The 26,420-nt window shown below is 46.5% G+C and overlaps 1 protein-coding gene and 1 long non-coding RNA gene across 2 annotated transcripts in view; both read left to right on the top strand.

Moving 5' to 3' along the window:
- The window catches only part of LOC138667407 (uncharacterized), a 226,579-nt gene extending 204,915 nt beyond the window's left edge, over positions 1-21,664 (top strand). The window contains exons 2-3 of the mRNA XM_069755629.1: positions 19,835-20,283; positions 20,764-21,664. Of these exons, the coding sequence (XP_069611730.1) occupies positions 19,840-20,283; positions 20,764-21,564 (1,245 nt within the window). The 5' untranslated portion in view covers positions 19,835-19,839 and the 3' untranslated portion in view covers positions 21,565-21,664. The remainder of the gene's footprint in view (positions 1-19,834; positions 20,284-20,763) is intronic.
- Positions 21,665-25,130: 3,466 nt separating this feature from the next.
- Positions 25,131-25,589, top strand: LOC138657717 (uncharacterized). The gene is made up of 2 exons (XR_011317152.1): positions 25,131-25,197; positions 25,397-25,589. It is a non-coding gene; the product is annotated as an uncharacterized lncRNA (long non-coding RNA).
- Positions 25,590-26,420: the final 831 nt, after the last annotated feature.

Genomic DNA, 26,420 nt, shown 5'->3' with positions numbered 1-26,420 from the left:
CCGGTCCATGGCTCTCTGGAAAGTTGCTGGACTGCCTTGATACACAAGGATGTCGTTTGGGTATAGGAAGCATCCATCTGGTGTTGAGAACGCAGTCTTTTCTTTGGCGCCCTGGGACATGGGAATTTGCCAATACCCTTTTGTGAGGTCATGGGTAGTAATGTACCGAGACAGCCCTAGCCTCTCAATTAATTAATTGACCCAGTTCATTGGGTAGGCATCAGTCTTAGAAACCTTGTTCAGCTTCGGATAGTCATTGTTAAATCGCCATTCCCCATCTGGTTTTAGCACTAGGACTATTGGGCTGGACCAGGCACTCTTGGATTCCTCAATGACTCCCAAACTCAGCATCCGCTTCACCTCCCTGGAGATCACCTCTCGGCATGCTTCGGGAATCCGGTATGGCTTTAAGTTGACCCGGACATGAGGCTGCGTCAGGACATCATGCTCTGTGAGCTTCGTTACATCCTGGAAGATCTGAGAACAGGTCTCTGTTGCGCTGTAGCAACTCTCAGCACTGCTGCTTCTGCGAGCGAGACAAGGTGTCTGCCACCTTAAAATCTTCCACACCAACATCAGACAAGGAGCTTCCATGGGTTCTCTTTTCTGCCATGGCTTGATCAGGTTCACGTGGTATACTTGGTAGGACTTCTGCTACCAAGATTTTGTAGTTGACTTTACCAACTTTCTCCACCACCTCATAGGGACCCTGCCACTTGGCCAGGAACTTGGTCTTCGCCGTGGGTACCAGCACAAGCACTCAATCCCCTGGGTTGCACTGCCTTACCCTGACTGACCTGTTATACACCCTGGACGGGGCTTTCTGAGCCTTGAGGAGGTGCTCCTTCACAATGGGAATCACGTTGGCAATCCTCTCTTGCATCTGGGTGACATGCTCTACCACACTTCTATAGGGGGTGGTTTCCATCGCCACATCCAGGAGCCCCCGAGGGTGTCGTCCATAGAGCAGTTCAAATGGGGAGAATCAGACAGTCTCAGTCTCTGCCATCCTTCTCCACTGCTTTCTTCAGCATTGTTACACCTCTCCACCAGTCTGGGGATGGTACACTGAGGTTCTGAGCTGGGAGATTTGCAGGGTCTTGCACAACTCCCTCATGACCTTCGACATGAAGGAGGTCCCTTGGTATCTCCTTCGGCAGCCCGGTTCTGGAGAAGATATGGATCAGCTCCTTAGAGATATATTTAGCAGAGGCATTTCTTAAGGGTACCAGGTAGCATAATCCAGGACCACCAGTATGTATTGATGTCCTCTTGCAGACTTTACCAGGGGTCCCATCAGGTCCATCACTATCCGCTCGAATGGCATCTCAATGATGGGCAGTGGTACCAGAGGACTGCGGAAGTGAGCTGCGGGGGAGGTCAGCTGGCACATGGGGTAGGAACGACAGTAGTTCAGGATTTCCCTGTAACAGCCAGGCCAGTAGAATCTCTGCAGAATACAGATTCTTATCTGCCCCCAGGTGACCACCCAACACATGGGAATGAGCCATGTCTAGCACTCTGCGTCTATAGGGCCCTGGTACCAATATCTGTCCTAACTGTTCTATCACCTCACCTCTTGGCTTGATGACCCTGTAAAGCAGATCTCCAATCACAGAAAAATGAGGGAACCGACTGTCGGTCCCTGGCTCCTGAGGCACACCATTTTACACAGTAACGTTTTCAAAGGCCCCTTTAAGAGTTAGGTTTCTGAGGTGGGCGGTTCTAAAGTTTCCCCCGGACTCCTCCAGCTCAGGGATGTTGGCCTTAGTGGATGCTGCTTCATCCTCAACGCCAACCACCACACACACACACAACGGAAACCTGTCATCTGCAGCCTGCGATGTGGTTTCTTTGGGAGCAACCTGGCTGTTGTCCGGACAACGAGATGTTCTCCCATTCCCCCACAAATCCCAAAATAATACAAAGTCCCACCCTAGTATAATCGGGTGCAATAGGTCCGTGACCATGCCGACCTCATGGGACTCTATGCCACAGTTTGTGTAATGACCACTTGAGCCACAGGATAGTCCTTAGCGTTGCCATGGATACAGCCAACCCCCACCCTTTTTCCAGGAATCAGCCGATGGGGAATGGCAGCACTCACTAGGGTTACCAAACTCCCTGAGTCCAGCAGACCAGTCACTTGCACCCCATTTACTGTTACGGGACATGCTTGTGGTCCCTTCCCTGTTTGAGGGAAAGTACTGCAGGCAGGGTATGCAAAATACGAGCAGCACCATCCTGTGTTGCAGTCCATTGACTCGGTGGTCATGGGACAACGGGTCGCTATGTGGCCAGGGGTATGACACCTCCAACAAATTACACTATGGGAAAGGACCTTGGGCACTAACTCCAGTACTCTTGGCCGCCCCCCAGGTGTGGCTCTAGCTCCCCTCTTTTGTGTGTCAGCCTCCTTGCTTCCCCATGGAACTGTCGACCACCTGGTACCTCTCCACCAGGCTCACTAGGTCCTCAGCATCACAGGATCTCCCTGGGCAACACAGGATTGCACCGGCCTTGGCAGGGAGTGTATGAACCTGTCCATAATGACCCTCTCCACCATCTGTGCTGGGGAGGAAGATTCAGGTTGCAACCACTTTTGGACCAGGTGTAGAAGGTCAAACAATTCGGACCGGGGGAAGGTTTGTCACTATGAAAGGCCCACTGGTGCACTTGCTGCGCCCTGACAGTCAGAATTACTCCTAAGCATGCCAAGATCTCAGCTTTCAACTTCGTATACTCTTTAGCGTCCTGCAACGCCATGTCATAGTAGGCCTTCTGCGGTTCACCTGTTAAATATGGCACCAGAATCTCCGCCCACTGGTCTGGAGGCAATTTCTCCCGTTCTGCCACCCTCTTGAGAACAGTCAGGAACGCCTCAACGTCAACCCCCAGGGTCATCTTTTGCAACGCTCTTCTTACCGCCTTCCAGACGTGGGTGTCATCAGCCGGACTTGGGGCGCTCGTCCTGCCCTGGATGGCTGTTGCCAGAAGCTGCATCTGCTGCCATTGCTCCTGCTCGATCTGCTGTAACAACAGCCTGTTGGTCTCTTGCTGCTGCTGCGACTGGACCAAATGTTTCAGCAGGTCCTCCATTTTGTCTGGCGATGCTTGCTGGCTTGCAACATACTTAATAAAGGACATGCGGTATCGGCAGTCACACTGCCTCTTGGGATTCATGCTTGTGCTTCTGGCACCAATTGTAGGAATCTGTACTCACTTGTTTGCAGTTGAGGTAGACACAGGATGCGGTATTATGGAAATGTCCAAGTCAGTTTATTAAAGGTGCATAAACCGCTCTGGATACTCAAAACAAATGAACAGCCTTTTCTGGCACAAAGTGAAAAAGCAAAAACAGGAACAAATACACAGTCCATATAGCAATGCGAGATCACCCGCTCTGGTCAGTGTCTTTAGCACACACACATGGGAGGTCGCCACACCTCCAGCCACAGACACTGAATATGGCAATTGGCCTCCATTTTATTATCCAAACTACGTCCCTGGGGTGGGGATATGTGAGCGGTTATTCTCACCCATCTCTTATGACCGCTTGTAAAACCCGGCCCTGGAGCGTCCAAAACAACTCTCTCAGCACTATATGTGCTGGAGCATACTTCTGAGATCACATCACCGCAGCTAATAGCCGCGATGACACATATCTCCCCTCCAGGACGGGTCCGGCAGCCATTTTACAGCTGATATACTGTATGATAAAACTGGTGACAAGTTCCCTTTAATCTGGCTTGAAAATTATCATTGGCAGCACATTAAATAGAAGATGTGCTTCCGATGCTATTCTATTGATTATAGAACAGGAGAGGGCAATTCAATTTCCCAAGGGCCACGTGAGAGACTGTGACTGTTGTGGAGGTCGAACCAATAGGCTGAAATGATTTCTGCTTATTAATAATATTAACATATTTTATATTAATTTTATCACTTAATATTTATCTGAATTAAGTATGTTGACTAGCTATTACTGCCAATACATGTTACGATAGAGCTTATTGTAACTTGTATTCTTATCAGTAGAAACTGATCAAAATCATATAATTTACTTTACATAACGTTTCTAAAAACAATAAAATCATACTGCTCTTGTTATTCAGCTCTTGTACCCTGATCAACAGTTCCCCCAAAATAGTATGATGTCTCTACAGCTCCTTTACATAGTGTCATCGCCCACAGCCTTTCCACATACTTTATGATGGACCCCACAACCACCCACACAGTATGATCCCTGACACAATGTGATGTCTCCTCAGCCCCCAAGCAGTATGATCCCCTTCTGCTTATCACATTCACAGCACCCTATGCATGGTATGATGGCCCCACACTTTATGATTACTCCCACAGCCCTCACACAGTATAACGGTCCCACAACCAGATACTCAATATGATTCCCCCACAGTTTCTACCCACAACTACTGACTGACAAAAAAAAACAAAACATATACTATCACCCCAAAGCACTTGCTCCACTCTGTGCAGCATGTGTGGATTGAGTCTTCAAGCAGCAGGCGCAATCTAATGATGTCATCATGACTGCTGCGCCGAGCCTCAGTCACACAGGTTAAATGGTGGAAGAGGGAACCAAGGGCTTCCTGTTCAGATATTGCATTCAACTGTATATGCATCCTTATTATGCAGATACAATTGAAATGGATATGTTGAGCGAGAGGATTGCGGTTTGCCACTGTTTCCAACCATTGGTCTGTCCCAATCCGGATAGGAACAGCTAAAGGGTTGGATGAGGTCCATGGGCTGTAGTTTGCCCAGGTCTGGCACGGAACAATCATTAGTAACAATCTCTCTGTTTGGATATGCAGCGCCCCAGGGTCCTGGTCGTTGCAGTAATGTCATTTTCCCCTAGGGGGAGTGATATTACGTTTGGAGGCAAAGAAGGACAACTGCATCCAGGTATCACAAACATGCAACACATTTCACACTCCAGGCCACCAGGGGAAGCTCTTGCTCCTATTTATTACATCACTCCCCACATTGGTAAAACTGGTGACTTGTAGGGAAAGTTAGGCATTTGCTGGCTGAGCTTCGCTCATGTAGTTGGTCCCTGACTGGGGAGGGATCCTGTCAGAGATCGAGGGAGAAGGACACGGAGCTGTGCATGCCCTCAGAGCTGCAGCTCCTGGAAAGAGACATCAAAGGCAGAACTGTATTGCAGTGAGCATACAAGGAAGTTGTAGCAAAGGAGTGGATATCAGAAGGGGACCAGTCCTACACAGGCTGCCTCCTTCTGAGGCGCAGAATCCTGGTAGTCGGAACACCGAGGGAGCAACGACCTTTATGCCTTGCTCCAGAGACTGGCAGGACAGCTAATTTCATGTTACCTGTCCGCCCTACACCCAGGAGACATGGGGGCACCCCTTAGAGGCTGGGGCATGATAGAGTCCCTATAAACTGCCTCAAGCCACCAGTCATATGGGTTTGTCCTTGTGATGGGGTATACGGCAGAGCAAGAAGGGACAACAGGCCAAGGGATGATTCCACAGATTTATTATCAAGAACGCTGGAACAACACATGCAGGTAGATCTACAGAGTCCACAATTAGTCCAACGGAACAGGTTCGGGGGCACCTCCCGATAATCCTTGTGCCAGGTAGCAAAGCAATAGTCCACACGAGTCCAAGGGATCCCAAAACAATCTCACGAACGACGAGATATGTCCTCAGCTCAAGTCTCGCCCCGTTTGCTTCCACAGTCCCAGATGGATGTGGGGTCTTGCCTCAGCTAAGAATCCCCACTCCTTCTCCTTCAAGGATCAACTCACATCTGATCTCAAAATAAGAATGGATTGTCTGAGCTCCTGGGATCCGCCCATGAAGGGGGGGTAGGGGTTATACCTTCTATTCAATGGTTGGGTCCACCAGAAGATTCTAGACTGGTGGCTCCACTTAGTCTATTCATTGTGTGCATTTGACTAGCCACCTGCTGTGAGGAAGAATGGCTATTCCTTCCCTAGTGGTGTGGACAAAGCTTAATTACATTATAGATCAGGGCTGCAAGTATTGGGGGAAGGAGACAGGTTAGTTACATACACCCCATGACATTGCAAAATGTACAGTAAATACAACGAAAGAGAAGTCGCATCACATCATGACATATTATACAAAATACAGGACAGGGAAAAAAGTACAGATCATGACAATCCCTTCCCCTCCCAATTTGTGTACGTACCAGGGACCTCTACAGGTCGCTGGTTAAGTACACACAGGCAGAGCGTAACTTACATGTGGCTTCATGCAGCCACGAATTGGCATCGCAGCTCTCCCACATCATTACCCAGGAGAACATCTGCAGGCAGACCACCCATCACCCCAACCACACATCGCCTGACCCCAAAACCAAAGTTCAGATCCACAGTGGCTGTGGGAATAGTCCTCCATTGTCCACCAGCCAGTTCAATGACAATCCCAGGACCTCGATGGATTGCCTCAGGCCGAACCACTCGGGGATCAGCCAGTGTGAGGAAAGCCCCTGAGTCACAAAATCCAATAAGTCTCTGTCCATCCAGCACGACCTCCTGCAAGTGCTTACCTCGATGAGCAGAAGTCGTCATAGCTGCGGGTCGCACACCATAAACTCCTAGTGGTGCAACATGGGTGGGTGAGGCACTAGGCCAGTCCTCACGTAGTGGTGACACGTCGTCCTCCATGGCACTTGGGTGTACATAATTAATAATACGACTGGGTACAGGATTAATCCTCATTTGAACAGCTGGGCAGGAGGCTTGCAGATGCCCCGGCTGTCCACATCGATAGCATCTCTGCTGGGTCTCACTCCATCCAAGGCGTCCTCTTGGGTGAGGGGTAAGGGAACCTGGAGGCCGGCTCCCACCTGAAGGTGCTGTAGGGGTTTGAGGACGACTTCTCCATGAGCTGGCTGGGCATGAGGCCTGCAGATGCCCCAGATGCCCACTACCATAACACCTGCGCTCTGCTACTTCCTCTCCTCGTTGTATTCCAGAAAACGCAGTAGAAGCAACTGGAGGCACATTTACATGGGTATCAGCATGAGGTGGTGGCTTAGAGGAATGAGGAACAATGGGGACAGAAGAACAGGGGGCCACCGGTGTTGTGGAGCTGGTAGGCCTCTCTCCATCCTCCAACAGAACCCTCCACTGAGGCTTGATGGTGAGAGCCTCATCAGCTAGAGCTGCAGCTTCCTCCACAGTGGCTGGTCTCCTCTCACGCACCCATTCCCGGATCTCAGCAGGGCACTTGAAGTAAAACTGCTCTTTTAGGATAACCTGGAGGAAGGTCTCCCAGGTTAAGGCCTTCTCTGCCTCCAGCCAGCGATGACATATTTGTTTGAGTCTGTGGGCATACATCTTGAAAGACACTTCCTCATCACAGGCTAAAGTACGGAACTGAGTCCTGTAAGTGTCTGGGGTAACAGCATAATGTTCTAGAATAGTCCGTTTAATCTCCGCATACTCACAGTTCCCCTGATGGTCCATAGCTCTATAGGCTGCGGCAGCTCCACCCTCTAAGAGCCCCACCAGATGTCGGACTCGGTCCCTTTCCGGGACTTCCATTAATCGACACTGATGCTCAAAGTCCTGGAAGAAGCCCTCAATGTCGCCTGCAGCCTCATTAAAGGGCTTGAAGTCTTTGCGGGACACTCTGGGGAGTTCCCTCATGGTGGGTGCTGGGGTTAGAGTCTGTCTGAAGCTTCTAGCTGCTTCCAAAGCGATCTGCCTCTCCAGCAATGCCATCTCCTGAGCTCTGTCCTCGGCTCTGTGAATGGCCTCCCTCTCCCTCTCCTCGGCTCTGTGAATGGCCTCCCTCTCCTCGGCTCTGTGAATGGCCTCCCTCTCCTCGGCTCTGTGAATGGCCTCCCTCTCCCTCTCCTGAGCTCGGTGAATGGCCTCTTTCTTATAGTCTATGGTGGCCTCTTCTCCCAGCAATGCCAACTCCTCCTCGTACCACACAACCCACTGACTTTGTTGGGTATTTACCTCCGGCTGCAGTCTTTCCTCCATTTGCTGTGAGGATCCTTCCTCAGCGTCATCTTGCAGGCGAACTCCTTCCAAAGCCTCAATAAGCTGCTCCTTGGAGAGCCCCTTAAAACGGACTCCTACTTCACGGGCCTTTGATTGTAGGCTCCCCAAAGTCCAGTTCTTGTACTCTGCGGTGTTGGTTCCATTTATTGCTGGGCCGCTGATCTCGATTCCCTCTGCTATGATCCCGCTGCTTGCCACCAGTTTGTGATGGGGTGTACGGCAGAGAAAGAAGGGACAACAGGCCAAGGGATGATTCCACAGATTTATTATCAAGAACGCTGGAACAACATATGCAGGTAGATCTACAGAGTCCACAATTAGTCCAACGGAACAGGTTCGGGGGCACCTCCCGATAATCCTTGTGCCAGGTAGCAAAGCAATAGTCCACACGAGTCCAAGGGATCCCAAAACAATCTCACGAACGACGAGATATGTCCTCAGCTAGAGGAAGGCTACTGCTTTCCAACTGGACAAGGGGACTTTGGACTTCCAAACCGGTCGGACTCTACTAGCCCTGTGATCTGGTGCTCTGGACTGTGGATGCTGAAGTCTTCAGTAAAGGTAGAGACTACAACCTTGTGTTCTCGTTCTTCTCTGCGCCTCTCACCATCCACCATCTACACACCAGGAAGCTCTGGGGGATACACTTCACCTGTGGGAAGGTATACCATCTAGCTGCCATAACATCACCCCAGCGGACCCCTTAAAGTAGTGTCGGTCACCCTGACCAAATACCACAGGTGGCATCACGAACATTTCCCCTTTAAAGACCTTTCACTTTTACACGGACGTCCCAGGGCCATGGACCGGGTCAGCCACCGTGACATCCCCCTGTGAACTGAAGGACCCAGTACCGAGTACCCCACGGCCCCATGGGGGCACTCCAGATAGAATGCTCTTTAGCCTGTGTAAACCGCCCAGTAAGCCACCGTAAGTTGACATGTAGGGTAAAAGGGGCATTAAAGTGCATTTTGCAAGAGCAGTTTTTGCCGTTTGAGTCACAAGGACCAACAAAGTTATGTTTTCTTCGATCAAGTTATACAAACAGCCAAATGGTCTTCATCAAGCACTAGAGCAGGGTTCCCCAACCTGTAGCTCGGGAGCCACATGTGGCTCGCGGCCCCATGAATTGTGGCTCGCGACTGTCTCCAGCTTGATGCATTAGGTCTAGCAAACAGGTATCAAGACCACATCTCAAAATGGTGAATTTTTGTGAGTAGCCCTGCACAGAATTGCAGATCTGGATGCACATTTACTGGTCTTAGGGGTTTCGAGATGTTTTAGGTATGGTACGCTGGAGGTTTGTACTACCTGTTAGAGGAGGTGCTCAAAGCTGGATGTGACAGTGTGTTGAGAGAATACTGAATGGGGGTATTGTGGGAACCCCTGGATCTCAGTGTACGGCTCTGGAGTGATTTCTGTGGAAGAGCTTTGGTTATCATTATACCTGTTATGGGGGCTTTGGTTGCCACTATCAAGAGGGTGGGAGCTGGATGTGGCTCGCAACTCTTTCTCAGTGCTGGATGTGGCTCGCGGCCCTCTCTCTAAGCTTAATGTGGCTCTCAAGATCAGAAAGGTTGGGGACCACTGCACTAGAGGATGGATATGTCAGTTAAGGTATAATTAAATAACAAACAAACCTGAAAGGTTCAGATTTATAACTACCATCCCCACCACCATTTTATTCAAGTCCACAGTATAATTTTCCATGTATTATTTCAAATATTATTACTGCTTAATTACATGGCTGATAGTCCCAGGACATGGTTTTATACTAATTTTAGTAAACTAGTTTGATTCGCATTAGACTTTCCTTTACAAGTTTCTTTTATTTAGTCTACACCTGTGTTGGATTATAAAACCAGCCACAAAAACTGCATGTATGAATCCAGCCATAAGGTGCAGTTCTGGCATTCTACCAAGATGATCTAGCGTGTTGTGAACTGCCATGAGCTCCACCCAGAATGGAGAGTGTTTGTCCTACAAGGAGTTGAAATATTTATGGAATTTAATGCTGTGAATTCATTTTTAAGTGTTTTGTACTGCTACTTTATTAGTATTTGTAAGTGACTAGGATGAATGATTTCAAAACTACGTATGAGCACTGATTCCATACTTGCAAGTTTATAAATTGGTTTGTAAAGAATCATCGGTATCTTGGAAAACTATTTTCTGGTATAAATATCTTATATTTATACTGTATATCTCCACAGAAAATTCTAAGGCAGAAAGACCACAGCAAAATAGCCGGAGAACCAATAACTTGGTAATGTCGTTGAAGAAGTGCTGCGGATTTGCCACACATTTCACTCCCTGTATTGGAAAGGAGGATTACAGCTAGGAAATTCGTAGAATAAGGGTTCATGCAGAAGTTCGTGGATCTCAGTCTGACACGGACCACGATGCACGGACTGGCCGCGAGTCTTCCGACCCGAGCGCAACAGCCTAATAGAAATACGAGGCTCTGAAGCTCTCATGTTGCAGAATTTTCTACAGCAAAATCTGCAGTCTGTGAAATCATCCCAAGTGGCGGTCAATATATGCTTCAGATAATATACTGATGAGATGTTGTGAAATCTGATCCTTAGCGCTACTACTTTAATAGGCAGCAGATTTTAAACCTGTAAGACCTGGAAGGAAAATCCACTGCATTTATGACCAAAGCAGACATACCCTAAAATATATCTTAAGATTATCGCCATCAATTAATGCTGCATATAACGCTGAGATTTAGGCCTCTTCAAATTATTTAAAGGGAACCTGTCAGGTGAAAACACGGTATTAACCTGCAGATGTGGCTTTATTTCGCGCCAGAGCCTGTTTTCGCCTTTGTGACTGGGACAATGTTTACAATTCTGAACAGTGTCAAATTTATGAGGTAATAACTCTAGAACGCTTCAACGTATCTCAGTGATTCTGGGAATCTTTTTTTCATGACATACTGTATTTCGTGATAGTGGTAAAATTTGTTTGATATAACTTGCGTTTATTTCTGAAAATATCTGAAATTTGGGAAAATTTCACAATTTTCAAAATTTTAATCTTTATGCCCTTAAATCAGAGAATTATGTCACACAAAATAGTTCATAAATAAGATTTCCCACATATCTACTTTACAGTAGCACAATTTTTGAAACATAATGTCTTTTAGTGAGGAATTATAAGGGTTAAGAGTTGACCAGTGATTTCTCATTTTTCCATAAAATTAACAAAACCATTTTTTTTTTTTTTAGGGACCACGTCACATTTGGCCTATATAATGGAAAATACCCAAAAGTGACCCCATTCTAAAAACTGCACCCCTCAAAGTGCTCAAAACCACATTCAAATGTATTATCCCTTCAGGTGCTTCACAGGAATTAATGGAATGTGGAACGAAAAGAAAATTAACATTTAAATTTTTCCTACAAAAATGTTACTTTAATGCCAAAGTTTTCATTTTCACAAGAGTAACAGGAGAAAATGCACCATGAAATATTCTGTGCAATTTTTTCTGAGTACACCAATACCTCCTATGTGGTGGAAAACAACTATTTGGGCGCACAGCAGGGCTCAGAAAGGAAAGGAGCACTATTTGTGTTTTGGAATGCAAAATTAGCTGGAATCGATAGCAGACTGTCTGGTTTGGAGGCCCCCTGATGTGTCTAAATAGTGGAAACCAACCAGAAATTATCCCATTTTGGAAACTAGACCCCTCAAGGAATTTATCTAGATGTTTGGTGATCACCTTGAACCCTCAGGTGCTTCATGGAATTTTATAATGTTGAGCTGTGAAAATTAAAAGAACACATTTCTCCAACAAAAATGTTAATTTAACTGCAAACGATTTATTTGCACAAGGGACGCAAGAAAAAAAATGGACCACTAAATTTCCTGTGCAATTTCTCATGAGTACACTGATACCACATATGTGGAGGAAAACTAAGGTTTGGGCACACAGCAGGGCCCAGAAGGGAAGGAGCGCCCTTTTACTTTTAGAATACAAAATTGGCTTGCATCAATAGCTGACGCCATGCCACGTTTAGAGAGCCCCTGATGTGCCTAAACAGTGGAAAACCCCAACAAATGACCCCATTTTGGAAACTATACTCAAGAACTTTATCTAGATATGTGGTGGGCACCTTGAACCCTCAGGGGCTTTACAGAATTTTATAATGGTGGGCAGTGAAAATGAAAAAAACACTTTTTTTTTTAACAAAAATGTTTATTTTAGCCCCCATTTTTTTTTTCATAAGGGTAGCAAGCAAAAATGGACCACAAAATTTGTTGTGCAATTTCTCCTCAGTACGCTGATGTGTGGTGAGCATCTTGAACCCACAGGTGCTTCACAGAAAATGTATGCATAAGGTAAGTATTTACATACAAGATGGAATGTCAGTGAAAAAAGGGGGGAGGGGTTCTTGTACATGCATCCTGGTCCACCAGCCCCAACGCACATTTCGCCCAGAGGCTTCGTCATGTATTTACCTTATGCATTTTTTCACTAAACTATTTAGTACTAGTCATGATACTTCTTAGTTGACTTGAATTATTACGTAGATGGGGTTCTTTGTCTTATTTGGAATCTGTTGTGTTACTTTACACCTCTCACTTTGTACATGTTACTAGTGCCACTTCTAGGAACATTCTGTTTTGGAATATGTACTGTATGTCTTGTATTTAAATATTTTTACGTATATATAGTGATGCAGCGGTAGGGCCATACACAGTGAAACGGCAGTGACCCAAGCAAGTTCAAACAAAACGTTCTTTTATTGTGTTACTTCACACAGTCAATATAGTATATGGCTTCTTCATACAGTCCCTTAATAATGCATGGCTATATGATGCAGTCAATACACAGGCCGAACTTCCCTCTGTCCAGTTTCCCTGGGTGACCGCACGCCGGTAACAAGTCTCTGTACTCGCTCAGCGTACTGCACTCTTTATCCTCTGGAGTGTAGCCGGGTACACATAAGACAGCCCAAGACGCAGGGTGTAAGTCTCTCTGGTTCCTTTAGCCTCTGTGTTGCTCCACACAGAGAGAGCTCTGCAGACAACTGCCCTGTCTGCTTCCAAGAACACACTGACACCTCCCCCACTACTACAGGGCTTTTTAATCAGTCACTGCTTCACTATTCTAATTACAGCCACACCTGTGTCTGTAGTGGGCCCTCATGGCCTCACTACGCTTCCATGCACATTCTGGACATTCACTGGACATGCACATTCACTGCCTCACATATCCTCCCCCTTGTTCATACCTGTGGGGTTGAACATTTGTTACCCCGTAAGGGTGAAAGACAGGGCATTGGTATGCCCCCTGACATTCCCGCTCGACACTACATTAAGAAACCAAAGTAAGGACCGGAACCGTCGATCGGCGCACGCATCCCTCCCCTCTGCGTTTCTCCTCCATATTTCATAACGGGACCACCCATCCCGATCTCCATTGCAGAAGCCAAACCCTCTTTTCTGATTAACCGCAGATTTGGGCCAGTTTTGGGTGGTCTTTTCTTTATTTACTTCAGGTCCACTAACCCCACAGGTCATCCTGTCACCTAAGTATCTGCTTTCGGGCCCCTGGTATCGTTTCCTCTGTACCTTTACCTCAGTGACTATATCACGCTGAAACGGCGCGGACCGCGCTGGCAACTCTGAGCATATATCTGTACTACGCCGCACCTGAACCTGAGCCTCCCGACACTGCTGTCTATCTAATTTATCCTGACCCCCGGCCCCATCCTTGACCGGAGCCAGAGGGTTCCTTGTGCGCACGTTCCTACTCGCCTCTGCGACCATACACTCTCGGCTCTTCTCATACCTGCGTCTTTTATGTCTGCGTCCCCAAAAGGGACCCTGGATCTGAGCTGTCCTGACCTTACCAGGGAACACCTCCAGCTCAGGGTTCAATGGGGTCCCACAACCTCTACTGCCATAAACTCTAGAGGGAGCCTATCGGGATTACACTGTGTCCCTAGGTTGGCTGTGTCCTATAGCAGGTAACTCAATATCTTTGGGTTCTGCACCCAGTACAACACTTTCCTTGAGAGGGTTGACCCTGGTCTCCCACAGGGACCAAAACAGGGGCAAATCTCTCCCCAACACAGCCCCACATGGAAGGGTCTTTTCCACTCCCACCACAAAACAAAATCCTCTAAACTGCATGCTCGCAAACGCCAGAAGCCTGACAAACAAAATGGAAGAACTAGAAGCAGAAATATCTACAGGTAACTTTGACATAGTGGGAATAACCGAGACATGGTTAGATGAAAGCTATGACTGGGCAGTTAACTTACAGGGTTACAGTCTGTTTAGAAAGGATCGTAAAAATTGGAGAGGAGGAGGGGTTTGTCTCTATGTAAAGTCTTGTCTAAAGTCCACTTTAAGGGAGGATATTAGCGAAGGGAATGAGGATGTCGAGTCCATATGGGTCGAAATTCATGGAGGGAAAAATGGTAACAAAATTCTCATTGGGGTCTGTTACAAACCCCCAAATATAACAGAAACCATGGAAAGTCTAATTCTAAAGCAGATAGATGAAGCTGCAACCCATAATGAGGTCCTGGTTATGGGGGACTTTAACTACCCGGATATTAACTGGGAAACAGAAACCTGTGAAACCCATAAAGGCAACAGGTTTCTGCTAATAACCAAGAAAAATTATCTTTCACAATTGGTGCAGAATCCAACCAGAGGAGCAGCACTTTTAAACCTAATACTATCTAATAGACCTGACAGAATAACAAATCTGCAGGTGGTCGGGCATCTAGGAAATAGCGACCACAATATTGTACAGTTTCACCTGTCTTTCACTAGGGGGACTTGTCAGGGAGTCACAAAAACACTGAACTTTAGGAAGGCAAAGTTTGACCAGCTTAGAGATGCCCTTAATCTGGTAGACTGGGACAATATCCTCAGAAATAAGAATACAGATAATAAATGGAAAATGTTTAAGAACATCCTAAATAGGCACTGTAAGCGGTTTATACCTTGTGGGAATAAAAGGACTAGAAATAGGAAAAACCCAATGTGGCTAAACAAAGAAGTAAGACAGGCAATTAACAGTAAAAAGAAAGCATTTGCACTAATAAAGCAGGATGGCACCATTGAAGCTCTACATAACTATAGGGAGAAAAATACTTTATCTAAAAAACTAATTAAAGCTGCCAAAAAGGAAACAGAGAAGCACATTGCTAAGGAGAGTAATACTAATCCCAAACTGTTCTTCAACTATATCAATAGTAAAAGAATAAAAACTGAAAATGTAGGCCCCTTAAAAAATAGTGAGGAAAGAATAGTTGTAGATGACGAGGAAAAAGCTAACATATTAAACACCTTCTTCTCCACGGTATTCACGGTGGAAAATGAAATGCTAGGTGAAATCCCAAGAGGCAATGAAAACCCTATACTAAGGGTCACCAATCTAACCCAAGAAGAGGTGCGAAACCGGCTAAATAAGATTAAAATAGATAAATCTCCGGGTCCGGATGACATACACCCACGAGTACTAAGAGAACTAAGTAATGTAATAGATAAACCATTATTTCTTATTTTTAGGGACTCTATAGCGACGGGGTCTGTTCCGCAGGACTGGCGCATAGCAAATGTGGTGCCAATATTCAAAAAGGGCTCTAAAAGTGAACCTGGAAATTATAGGCCAGTAAGTCTAACCTCTATTGTTGGTAAAATATTTGAAAGGTTTCTGAGGGATGTTATTCTGGATTATCTCAATGAGAATAACTGTTTAACTCCATATCAGCATGGGTTTATGAGAAATCGCTCCTGTCAAACCAATCTAATCAGTTTTTATGAAGAGGTAAGCTATAGGCTGGACCACGGTGAGTCATTGGACGTGGTATATCTCGATTTTTCCAAAGCGTTTGACACCGTGCCGCACACAAAATGAGAATGCTTGGTCTGGGGGAAAATGTGTGTAAATGGGTTAGTAACTGGCTTAGTGATAGAAAGCAGAGGGTGGTTATAAATGGTATAGTCTCTAACTGGGTCGCTGTGACCAGTGGGGTACCGCAGGGGTCGGTATTGGGACCTGTTCTCTTCAACATATTCATTAATGATCTGGTAGAAGGTTTACACAGTAAAATATCGATATTTGCAGATGATACAAAACTATGTAAAGCAGCTAATACAAGAGAAGATAGTATTCTGCTACAGATGGATATAGATAAGTTGGAAACTTGGGCTGAAAGGTGGCAGATGAGGTTTAACAATGATAAATGTAAGGTTATACACATGGGAAGAAGGAATCAATATCACCATTACACACTAAACGGGAAACCACTGGGTAAATCTGACAGGGAGAAGGACTTGGGGATCCTAGTTAATGATAAACTTACCTGGAGCAGCCAGTGCCAGGCAGCAGCTGCCAAGGCAAACAGGATCATGGGGTGCATTAAAAGAGGTCTGGATACACATGATGAGAGCATTATACTGCCTCTGTACAAATCCCTAGTTAGACCGCACATGGAGTACTGTGTCCAGTTTTGGGCACCGCTGCTCAGGAAGGATATAATGGAACTAGAGAGAGTACAAAGGAGAGCAACAAAATTAATAAAAGGGATGGGAGAACTACAATACCCAGATAGATTAGCGAAATTAGGATTATTTAGTCTAGAAAAAAGATGACTGAGGGGCGATCTAATAACCATGTATAAGTATATAAGGGGACAATACAAATATCTCGCTGAGGATCTGTTTATACCAAGGAAGGTGACGGGCACAAGGCAGCATTCTTTGCGGCTGGAGGAGAGAAGGTTTTTCCACCAACATAAAAGAGGATTCTTTACTGTTAGGGCAGTGAGAATCTGGAATTGCTTGCCTGAGGAGGTGGTGATGGCGAACTCAGTCGAGGGGTTCAAGAGAGGCCTGGATGTCTTCCTGGAGCAGAACAATATTGTATCATACAATTATTAAGTTCTGTAGAAGGACGTAGATCTGGGGATTTATTATGATGGAATATAGGCTGAACTGGATGGACAAATGTCTTTTTTCGGCCTGACTAACTATGTTACTATGTTATGTTACATGTTTAATGTCCCCACATGGTGTGGAAAAATTAACCTCCATGGTCGGGTACTCCCGGATTTCCCCGTGGATACCCATCACCTCCACTTTCGGTCCTTTAGGTTTGTCACTGGCAACAAGGGACCCATGAACCAAGGTCACTATGCTCCCTGAGTCCAGGAGGGCCTCTGTTTGGTACCCGTTCACAAGTACCTGGCACAGCTGGGGTTCGCTGTCGGCGGTGCCTGTAGTGGTGGTCCCGACTGGCTGAGCATACATTGAAATATGGCGACCATACCTGCAGTCCATCTGTTCAGACACCAACGAGCAGTTAGCAGCCACATGGTCGGGCCCTTGGCAGCGCCAACACCTGATCGGTGCAGCACAACTGTGCCCAGGAGCCGTTTTAGTTTTCCCCGGCTCCTGGGCTGGGGAAACCTTACGTGACAGCCGAAATGGATCGGTGTCCCGTATAAAGTCCTGAGTGGCTGTATATCGCTCTACCAGTTCCACCACTTCATCCAGAGTGCCTGGGTCCCCTTCTCCCACCCAACGTTGTATGGCTGCTGGCAGAGCCCCCACCAGGCGGTCAACCACCACCCTCTCCACCATCTGGAACAGGGTTAATGTCTCAGGCTGAAGCCATTTTTTAACCAGTTGCAACAAGGCCTGAGATCGGGCAGGGCAAGTCTCAGAAAAGCACCACTGGAACACCCGTTGGGCCCGCACATATGTATTAACCCCCAGTCTAGCAAGGATCTCACCTTTCAGCTTCCCATAGTCCAGGGCATCGTCCCGACTGAGGTCTATGAAGGCTTTCTGGGCATCTCCCGTCAGGAAATTGGACACCACCTCAGCCCACTGAGTCACCAACAAGCTCTCCCACTCCGCAGTACATTCAAAGATGGCGAGAAAAGCCTCCATGTCGTCCTTAGGCTCCATCTTCCTCAGCGCTGACTGGACCTTGAACCGAGCCTCAGACCGGAATGTTGTCCCTGGTAGACCTGCCTCTCGCATAGCCGCGATCTGCTGCATCAACAATTCAGTAGTCTGCTGCTGTTGCTGCTTATGTAACTCCAACTGTTGTCGCTGCAACTGCAGCGCCTCTTGCTGCTGCTGCTGTGAGCGGGCAAACTGCTTCAAAAGCTCCTCCATTTTATCAGCTGGCTTAAATTGTAGCTTTGCAGGCTTAATCACTGACATGCAGCACGCTTTGGGTATGCCTCAGTTCACATGGCCCGCATTCTTTCCACCATATGTGATGCAGCGGTAGGACCATACACAGTGAAACGGCAGTGACCCAAGCAAGTTCAAACAAAATGTTCTTTTATTATGTTACTGCAGCGCCCCAGAGTCCTGGTCATTGCAGTAATGTCGTTCTTCCAACAGGGGGAGTGATGTTACGTCTGAAGGCAATAAAGGAGATCACTTTACCAGGTATCACAAACCACACTATACCCTCCAGTCCACCAGGGGGAGCTATGCGCCTATTTAGTAGGGCACTCTTCACAATTAGGTAAAACTGGTGGTCTGGATAGGAAGTTAAAACAAAAGAGCGCTCTTTTCCGGCGGGATTCCCCTCCTCTGCCCTCCCCATTGGTAAGCTTATCTGTGTTATCTATTGCGCTGCTATGGATTACCTATTACTGTTACTGTAGTCTGTTTCTGGCTACCACACCACTCTAGATATATTCAGGCTTGCCAATTCTACTCTTCACATGGGGTCCTTCGTTCCCCCTCTGTGTGTACTTATTTATTTACCTAGGGGGGCAATGGAGTGGTAGTTCCCCTTCTGTGCTTGATTAGGAATGCCTATTATTGGAATGTATTACTGTTCTCTGTTTTAATATTTGAACTAATAAAGACATTGTTTATACATAATAGTACTATATGCTCCATAGTCAATTGTATGTAGAATAGGAAATAGTTTGAGATGATGTACTGTGAATAAAATTGAAAGAAGATACAGTGAGCCCGTGGGGGGAGGGGGGGTAATAAACTGTTCTGCATTTCAATAAAGTGAACCCATGGGGGTTAGTGAACCACTTAGTTAGTTGGTAAGTTCAAAGTTTTCACTTAGGGTACCGTCACACAGTGCAATTTTGATCGCTACGACGGCACGATTTGTGACGTTCGAGCGATATAGGTACGATATCGCAGTGTGTGACACGCTCCTGCAATCAGGGACCCCACTGTGAATCGTACGTCGTAGCACATCGTTTGAAACTTTCTTTCGTCGTCTAGTGTCCCGCTGTGGCGGCATGATCGCATGGTGTAACAAAGGTGTGCACGATATTGTATACGATGTAAAGGGCGGAGGAGCTGGCTACGTAGGAGCGCTGAATTCTCCACCTCCCGTGTGCTGATTGGGCGGTAAAATACTGTGCGCTCATTCGACAAAGGACTATTGTTCCCAGCGGATAAAACCGGAGCTCTCGAGCGCGCTATTCATTTCTCTCTGTAGCACGTGCTGTAAACAGAACTCATAAATTCGCTGGATTCCCTGGACTTTTAACTACTAGACTTTTACCGCAAAAGGTATGTATAACGCTACAGCATAGCATATGTTGCGCTTCAACGGGGATAAACGCTGGAGTGTGGTCGATTGTTCCTTTGAGTAGGGTAGGCCTGAGAACCTCAGGTACACAGCTGTAGCGTGGCCCAATTAATTAATCCTTTTACAGATCGAGATGGTTGACTGCCCCATTTAATACCAGTAGTAACATATATAGTTATTAGATCAATGGTCAGAACATTGTTTTGTAAGCACGTGTATTTATTGTACGTTTGTTTTCTTTTTAGGAACTATGCTCACTTCCGATGAGAGTTCTGTTGTTGCTGCTGCCCTGGTGTTTGAGGCAGCACGTCTCCAAGAGGAGAGACGTCCTAAACGAAAACGTCGCATGTGGACCCGGAGCTGGCTGCAGAAAAGATCCACATTGTCACACATGGGTCTCATAAGAGAGTTACGTGACAATAACCCTCATGATTTCCGAAACTACCTTCGGATGTCCGAGGAATCCTTCAAAATAATACTGTCTGCTGTTACGCCACTCATACAAAGGCGTGATACGCCGATGCGTGCAGCCGTGCCCGTGGAGGAAAGGTTGGCGGTGACACTGCGGTTCCTGGCAACAGGAAGGTCTCTTCAGGATTTGCAGTTTTCCGCCGCTGTTTCCAGACCTTTCCTGAGCGTTGTGATTCCGGAGACATGCGAGGCCATTGTGCAGAGCTTAAGGCATTATATGGAGGTACTACTATATTTTTTTTGGCTGCTGTGTTATGTCGATATATTATACTAGCTATTGAACCCGTTCTACGCCCTGATGGCGAGCATTTCTATTGGTTTATGTTCTACATCCTATCATGTGCTGCTCCCATCCTGCGCCCCCATTCAGACATGTGCTGCTGTGATCCTGCGCCTCCAGTCTGACATGTGCTGCTACCATTTTGCGTCTCCATTCTGATATGTGCTGCTCCAACCCTGCGCCACCCTTCTTTTATTTGCTGCTCCCAACGTAATTTTATTGATTATATAATTTAGATATATTGTTTAGCACCCCTCTGAGTCACCGAAGCCATCTGAAAAAATGGCTGCCTGCATACTCAGGGTTGTTGACTTTGTTATACTAATCCATACTGCGCCTCAATCACTGTAGGATGTCCACATGAGAGTGTATGTGCATAATATATTTGACCTAATTTGTACATGTTTCCTTCTCATCTTGCAGTTTCCCAAGACGGCGGATGACTGGAAGAGGATTGCTTCCGATTTTGATGAGCTGTGGCAGTTTCCAAACTGCGGTGGTGCATTAGATGGAAAGCATGTGCGCATCACGCAACCAGCCAACTCTGGATCCTTTTTTTTCAACTACAAAGGATATTTCAGTGTGATCCTCATGGCCCTTGTCAATGCGAACTATGAGTTTGTCGATGTGGATGTTGGCATGAATGGTCGAGTCTCCGACGGTGGTGTTTTTGAACACACTTCATTTGGGGAAAGCTTGAGGAACAATGAACTGCTGTTGCCACTAAATGAAGACACAAAAGCAAACCTAAATTTTGTCTTCATCGCTGATGAAGCTTTCCCTCTTCATCCACATTTGCTGAAGCCATTTGCACAGAGAACACTCACACCGGAGCGCAGAATCTTTAATTACCGGTTGTCGAGGGCCCGTCGTGTGGTTGAAAATGCCTTTGGGATTATGGCAAATCGGTTTAGAGTGTTCCACACAGCTATCAACTTGAAGCTGCCGTCTATAGACTTTGTGGTTTTGGCATGCTGTGTGCTCCATAATTTCCTGAGACGTCATGATACGAGCTCCTATTCTCCTCCTTCGTTTATTGATGCAGTGGACGCAAGAACCGGAGATATTGTGCCCGGGGAATGGCGTACACAACCGGATAATTTTACAGCTCTTCAAGCACTTGGATCTGGCAGACAGGCAGACGATGCAAGGGACTGTCGCGAAAAATACTGTCAGTACTTTAATGGTTCTGGAGCTGTACCCTGGCAGGACCGCGCCGTATAAAAAAATTTTTTTTTTTGCTTTGCTGTCATATAAACCTCTCTAAATAACTTTAAATGTGATGCCTATAAAATGGTGCTGTTAACCCTTATAGCTTGGTAAACATTAAAGAAAGAATGCGAAGATTTTTGGTTTTTTTGGTAACAATTTCTTGGTTTTAAATTATTAAACAACAAAATATAACATAAACCCCCCAAAAAAAAATTATCTCCTTCCACGGCCCAAGAGGTGTCGCAGCGTCACGCCCTGCTGCTCTACTTGAGTCTGGAGGAGCGCTGCTGTCTGCTGCAGGAGCGCTGCTGTCCGCTCCAGGCGCAATTGTCTCGCCAGGAGCTCTCTTACGGTGGGCGGTTCTGTGGATAGAAGAGGTTGGAGAACCAACGGTGATTCCGCTGAAAATACATCTCGACCTCTTGGGCAGGACCAAATTTTGTGTGTTGTAAATTTCTATTTGGTCTGGCACCACAGGGCGATGTAAATTTTATTAAATTTTACAGTTTTAGTTGTCTATTGTGACATCCAGCAGAAAACCACTCGTATTATCTTGATACTTACGGAGAAGGGACGCCGGTTCCTCATTGCCAGAACCAGAGCTGCTAATTTCCCACCCCAGCGATCTGGCCACTGCTGCAGCATCTTAAAGGAAATAATAACAGATCTGGTTAACTATGGAACACTCCGTTGGGAAGCGCTCGCTGTTTTGGTCACTTACGTATGTTATGTTCTGGGGAGAATGCCGCCGACCCGGGGGAGGAAGAGGAGTGTCGGAAGGGAGGTGTTGAGGGTGGTGTAGGGGTGCGAGGCCGTCTGCTGTCTGGTGGTGGCGTGGTAGGCCGCTGGGTCATTACTGCGTCTGTAATGTATTCAAATATTTCCGCTACCCTCTTATGTCCCGTATGCAGTTGAAAAACTGTAATCTATGATTGTTAACTTACGTGACGTCATGGACTGTGGGCTCCCGCTGGTGGTGGATGCTGTGGTGCTGCTGGCAATGGCAGGTACCTGTTGCCGCCGCTGTCTCTCTACACATAAAGTTACCAAACGCAATCTTTAAAAACACATGTAGAGTGCTGCAGATCAAAGCTAACAATATACTGAAACATAAAATTTATATCACACTTCACAGGGGTGCGAGGGTGCATGGTCGCAACAGATGGTGGAGGCGTGGTAGGCCGCTGGGTCATTATTGCGTCTGTAATGTCTTCAAATATTTCAGCTACCCTGTTATGTCCCGTGTGATGTTAAAAAAAATGCAATCAATGATTGTGAACTTACGTGATGTCCCGGACTGTGAAGATGGGGTACTGGTGGCAATGGTGGGTCTCACTTGCCGCCGCTGTCTCTCTACACCTAAAGTAAAGAATCACAATGTTTACACACAAATGTTGAGTACTGCAGATCAAAGCTTACAATATACTCAAACATAAAATAGAGATCACACTTTACAGGGGTGCGATACTCAGACATGTATGTGGGCTCTGGTGTTCAATGGTCTTCCTGTCTTTGGAAAACGTATTATTTCATCAGTAGGCCAACCTCCTCCGTTAATATTTTTGGGAAATTGAGAAACTAAAAATAATGGACATCATAATAATTTCAAGATGGTGGTTGAGATTAGGGAACCCGACAAGTTTTCTCACGGACAACGCATATTCTGCTTGGAAAATAACTAAATTTTACAAAAACGGGGCATGTGTTTTAATGCATTTGAGGTCACGTTGGCGACCATGAGCGCAAGCCTCCCTCCCAAACCCCCCCCCTCCTGACAGCGTGCATCTCCCAATCCCCCCATACTAGTACTTGCCTCGCCTTGCCTCCGCACGCAACTCAGCAAACATTTGTGGCGTTTTATAGCGGAGGTCAGCCCATTTTTTACGCAGCTGAAGCTGACTGCGGCGGACGCCAAACCTCCTCTCCATCATTCTGGCTATGTGGCCAAGCACTTCCCGCTTGTGGATGTGTGGGTGGGCAGGGCGGCTCTCCAGACCCTCATAATCCAGGGCATCCATCTGTCTAATAAAAAAAAGGAGCTCTGGCTGCCTCAGAGGAGCAGAACGCATTCTCGCCGCCATTTTAGATGGAATGACCCTGAACAGCAACGCCCAGAGGAGGAGCTGTACTCCGCCGTCCTGCCGCCAGATCGGCATCGCAATAGCGTTGCCGTTTATGGACAGCGTCACATTTGTGACGGCTGAGCGGTACGGAATGAACGCACATAGTAAATGCCGTTCGAAGGATGGTTATTTAACGCCGGAGCGTCACGTAATGTACGCTCGTGGTCTATGACGGCGTGATGATGTTACAGCGTTCCGGCGTGCCTGCGCTAGCTTGTTTTGGTTCCCTGACATCTTGATAATGGCTGCCAGTCGCCGTGATCCTCCTATGGGCATCCCAGAGCTCAAGTTCCTTATTGGAACAATGGATCGGATGCAGTACGAGACAACTGGGCTGGTGCTGCACCGCAACCAGCACAAGGATGAAGTTGTCCGTGTGGTGTCTGAGGGCCTCAGGAAGCGGTTTGGGATAACTCGCAGCAAGGCCCAGATTGTGAAAAAATGGGGCGATCTCAAGTCCAAAAGCCCAGAGCGCCTGCAGGAGCTTCGCAAGGAGATTCGCAGAGGTCAGTACGCAGGTACCCAAAAGTATGTGGCACAGCTATGGGGCAGTTTGAACGTTGCAGAGCCACTATGTGGCACAGCTATGGGACAGTTTGAACGTTGCAGAGCCACTATGTGCCACAGCTTGAACGTTGCAGAACCACTATGTGGCACAGCTATGGGACAGTTTGAACGTTGCAGAGCCACTATGTGCCACAGCTATGGGACAGTATGAACGGTGAAAAGTACTATGTGGCACAGCTAACTGCAGACCTACCTTTTTTTTTTCCTTCACAGAGGCAAAGAGACAGCACCGCCGCCGCCACGAGGCATCCCGCACAGCCTCTTCTGGATCTGTGCCCTCCGGGTCAACTCCTCCAGATCCTAGTAGGTTCCCACAATTATGTGATTTGGATTCAGTTGCAGGTCCCCTCTTCCCCCCTCTCTCCCCCGGCAGCCAGTGTTGCCATATATGCTAACAGACCTTTTTTAAAAAAATTTTTTTTTTTTTCCTTCACAGAGGCAAAGACACAGCACCACCGCCGCCACGAGGCATCCCGCACAGCCTCTTCTGGATCTGTGCCCTCCGGGTCAACTCCTCCAGATCCTAGTAGGTTCCCACAATTATGTGATTTGGATTCAGTTGCAGGTCCCCTCTTCCCCCCCCTCCCCCGGCAGCCAGTGTTGCCATATATGCTAACAGACCTTTTTTTTTAAGTTTTTTTTTTTTTCCTTCACAGAGGCAAAGACACAGCACCACCGCCGCCACGAGGCATCCCGCACAGCCTCTTCTGGATCTGTGCCCTCCGGGTCAACTCCTCCAGATCCTAGTAGGTTCCCACAATTATGTGATTTGGATTCAGTGGCAGGTCCCCTCTTCCCCCCCCCCCTCCCCCGGCAGCCAGTGTTGCCATATATGCTAACAGACCTTTTTTTTTTTTTCCCTTCACAGAGGCAAAGAGACAGCGCCGACGCCGACAGCACGAGGCATTCAACATGGACTCTGATCCCGAAGTGCCCTCCGTGCCTCAACATCCTAGTAGGTTCCCACAATAAAGTTATTTTGATTTTGTGGCAGGCCCACTCTTTCACCCCCAACCCAAACACCACCCCCCCCCCCCCCCCCAAGTCAGTATTGCCTTATATGCTGACTGTTTTTTTTTTCTTTTTTCCTTCACAGAAGCAAAGACACATCGGGAGACTACAGTGTTATTAATGTTATGTTTTTTGACCCACAGCTGTCGTCAGTGTGAACAAGGAGGATCTTGAAGCCGGCATAGAAAGGCTTATCCACACTATGGCGCGGATTCAGGAGCAGCACAATGTGGCAATGGAGGAGCTGCAGAAGCTTCGGGACATGTGCCAGCAGTTGGAGGCGGGCCAATAATACATTTTTGGTTGTTACATTAAAAATATTTAGTTAAACTATGATTCCATTTTTTTTGTATTAGTTAACTGTACATGAATTTGTTACGTTAATTTGTGCCCTCATACAGTGCTGTGATCGAGACACACCAATCAAACAGTCGTGATAGAATTTCTAATAATAGCTTTTATTTGAAACATTATTTTAACCCCTTTACCCCCAAGGGTGGTTTGCACGTTAATGACCGGGCCAATTTTTACAATTCTGACCACTGTCCCTTTATGAGGTTATAACTCTGGAACGCTTCAACGGATCCCAGTGAATCTGACATTGTTTTCTCGTGACATATTGTACTTCATGACAATGGTAAAAATTCTTTGATAGTACCTGCGTTTATTTGTGAAAAAAACGGAAATTTGGCGAAAATTATGAAAATTTCGCAATTTTCCAACTTTGAATTTTTATGCAATTAAATCACAGATATATGTCACACAAAATACTTAATAAGTAACATTTCCCACATGTCTACTTTACATCAGCACAATTTTGGAACCAAAATTTTTTTTTCTTAGGGAGTTATAAGGGTGAAAATTTGACCAGCAATTTCTCATTTCTACAACACCATTTTTTTTTAGGGACCACATCTCATTTGAAGTCATTTTGAGGGGTCTATATGATAGAAAATACCCAAGTGTGACACCATTCTAAAAACTACACCCCTCAAGGTGCTTAAAACCACATTCAAGAAGTTTATTAACCCTTCTGGTGCTTCACAGGAATTTTTTGAATGTTTAAATAAAAATGAACATTTAACTTTTTTTCACAAAAAATTTAATTCAGCTCCAATTTGTTTTATTTTACCAAGGGTAACAGGAGAAAATGGACTGCAATCATTG

This window comes from Ranitomeya imitator, chromosome 1 (assembly GCF_032444005.1).
Source record: "Ranitomeya imitator isolate aRanImi1 chromosome 1, aRanImi1.pri, whole genome shotgun sequence".
Taxonomy (NCBI): Eukaryota; Metazoa; Chordata; class Amphibia; order Anura; family Dendrobatidae; genus Ranitomeya; species Ranitomeya imitator.
This window is presented reverse-complemented; position numbering and strand designations above follow the sequence as displayed.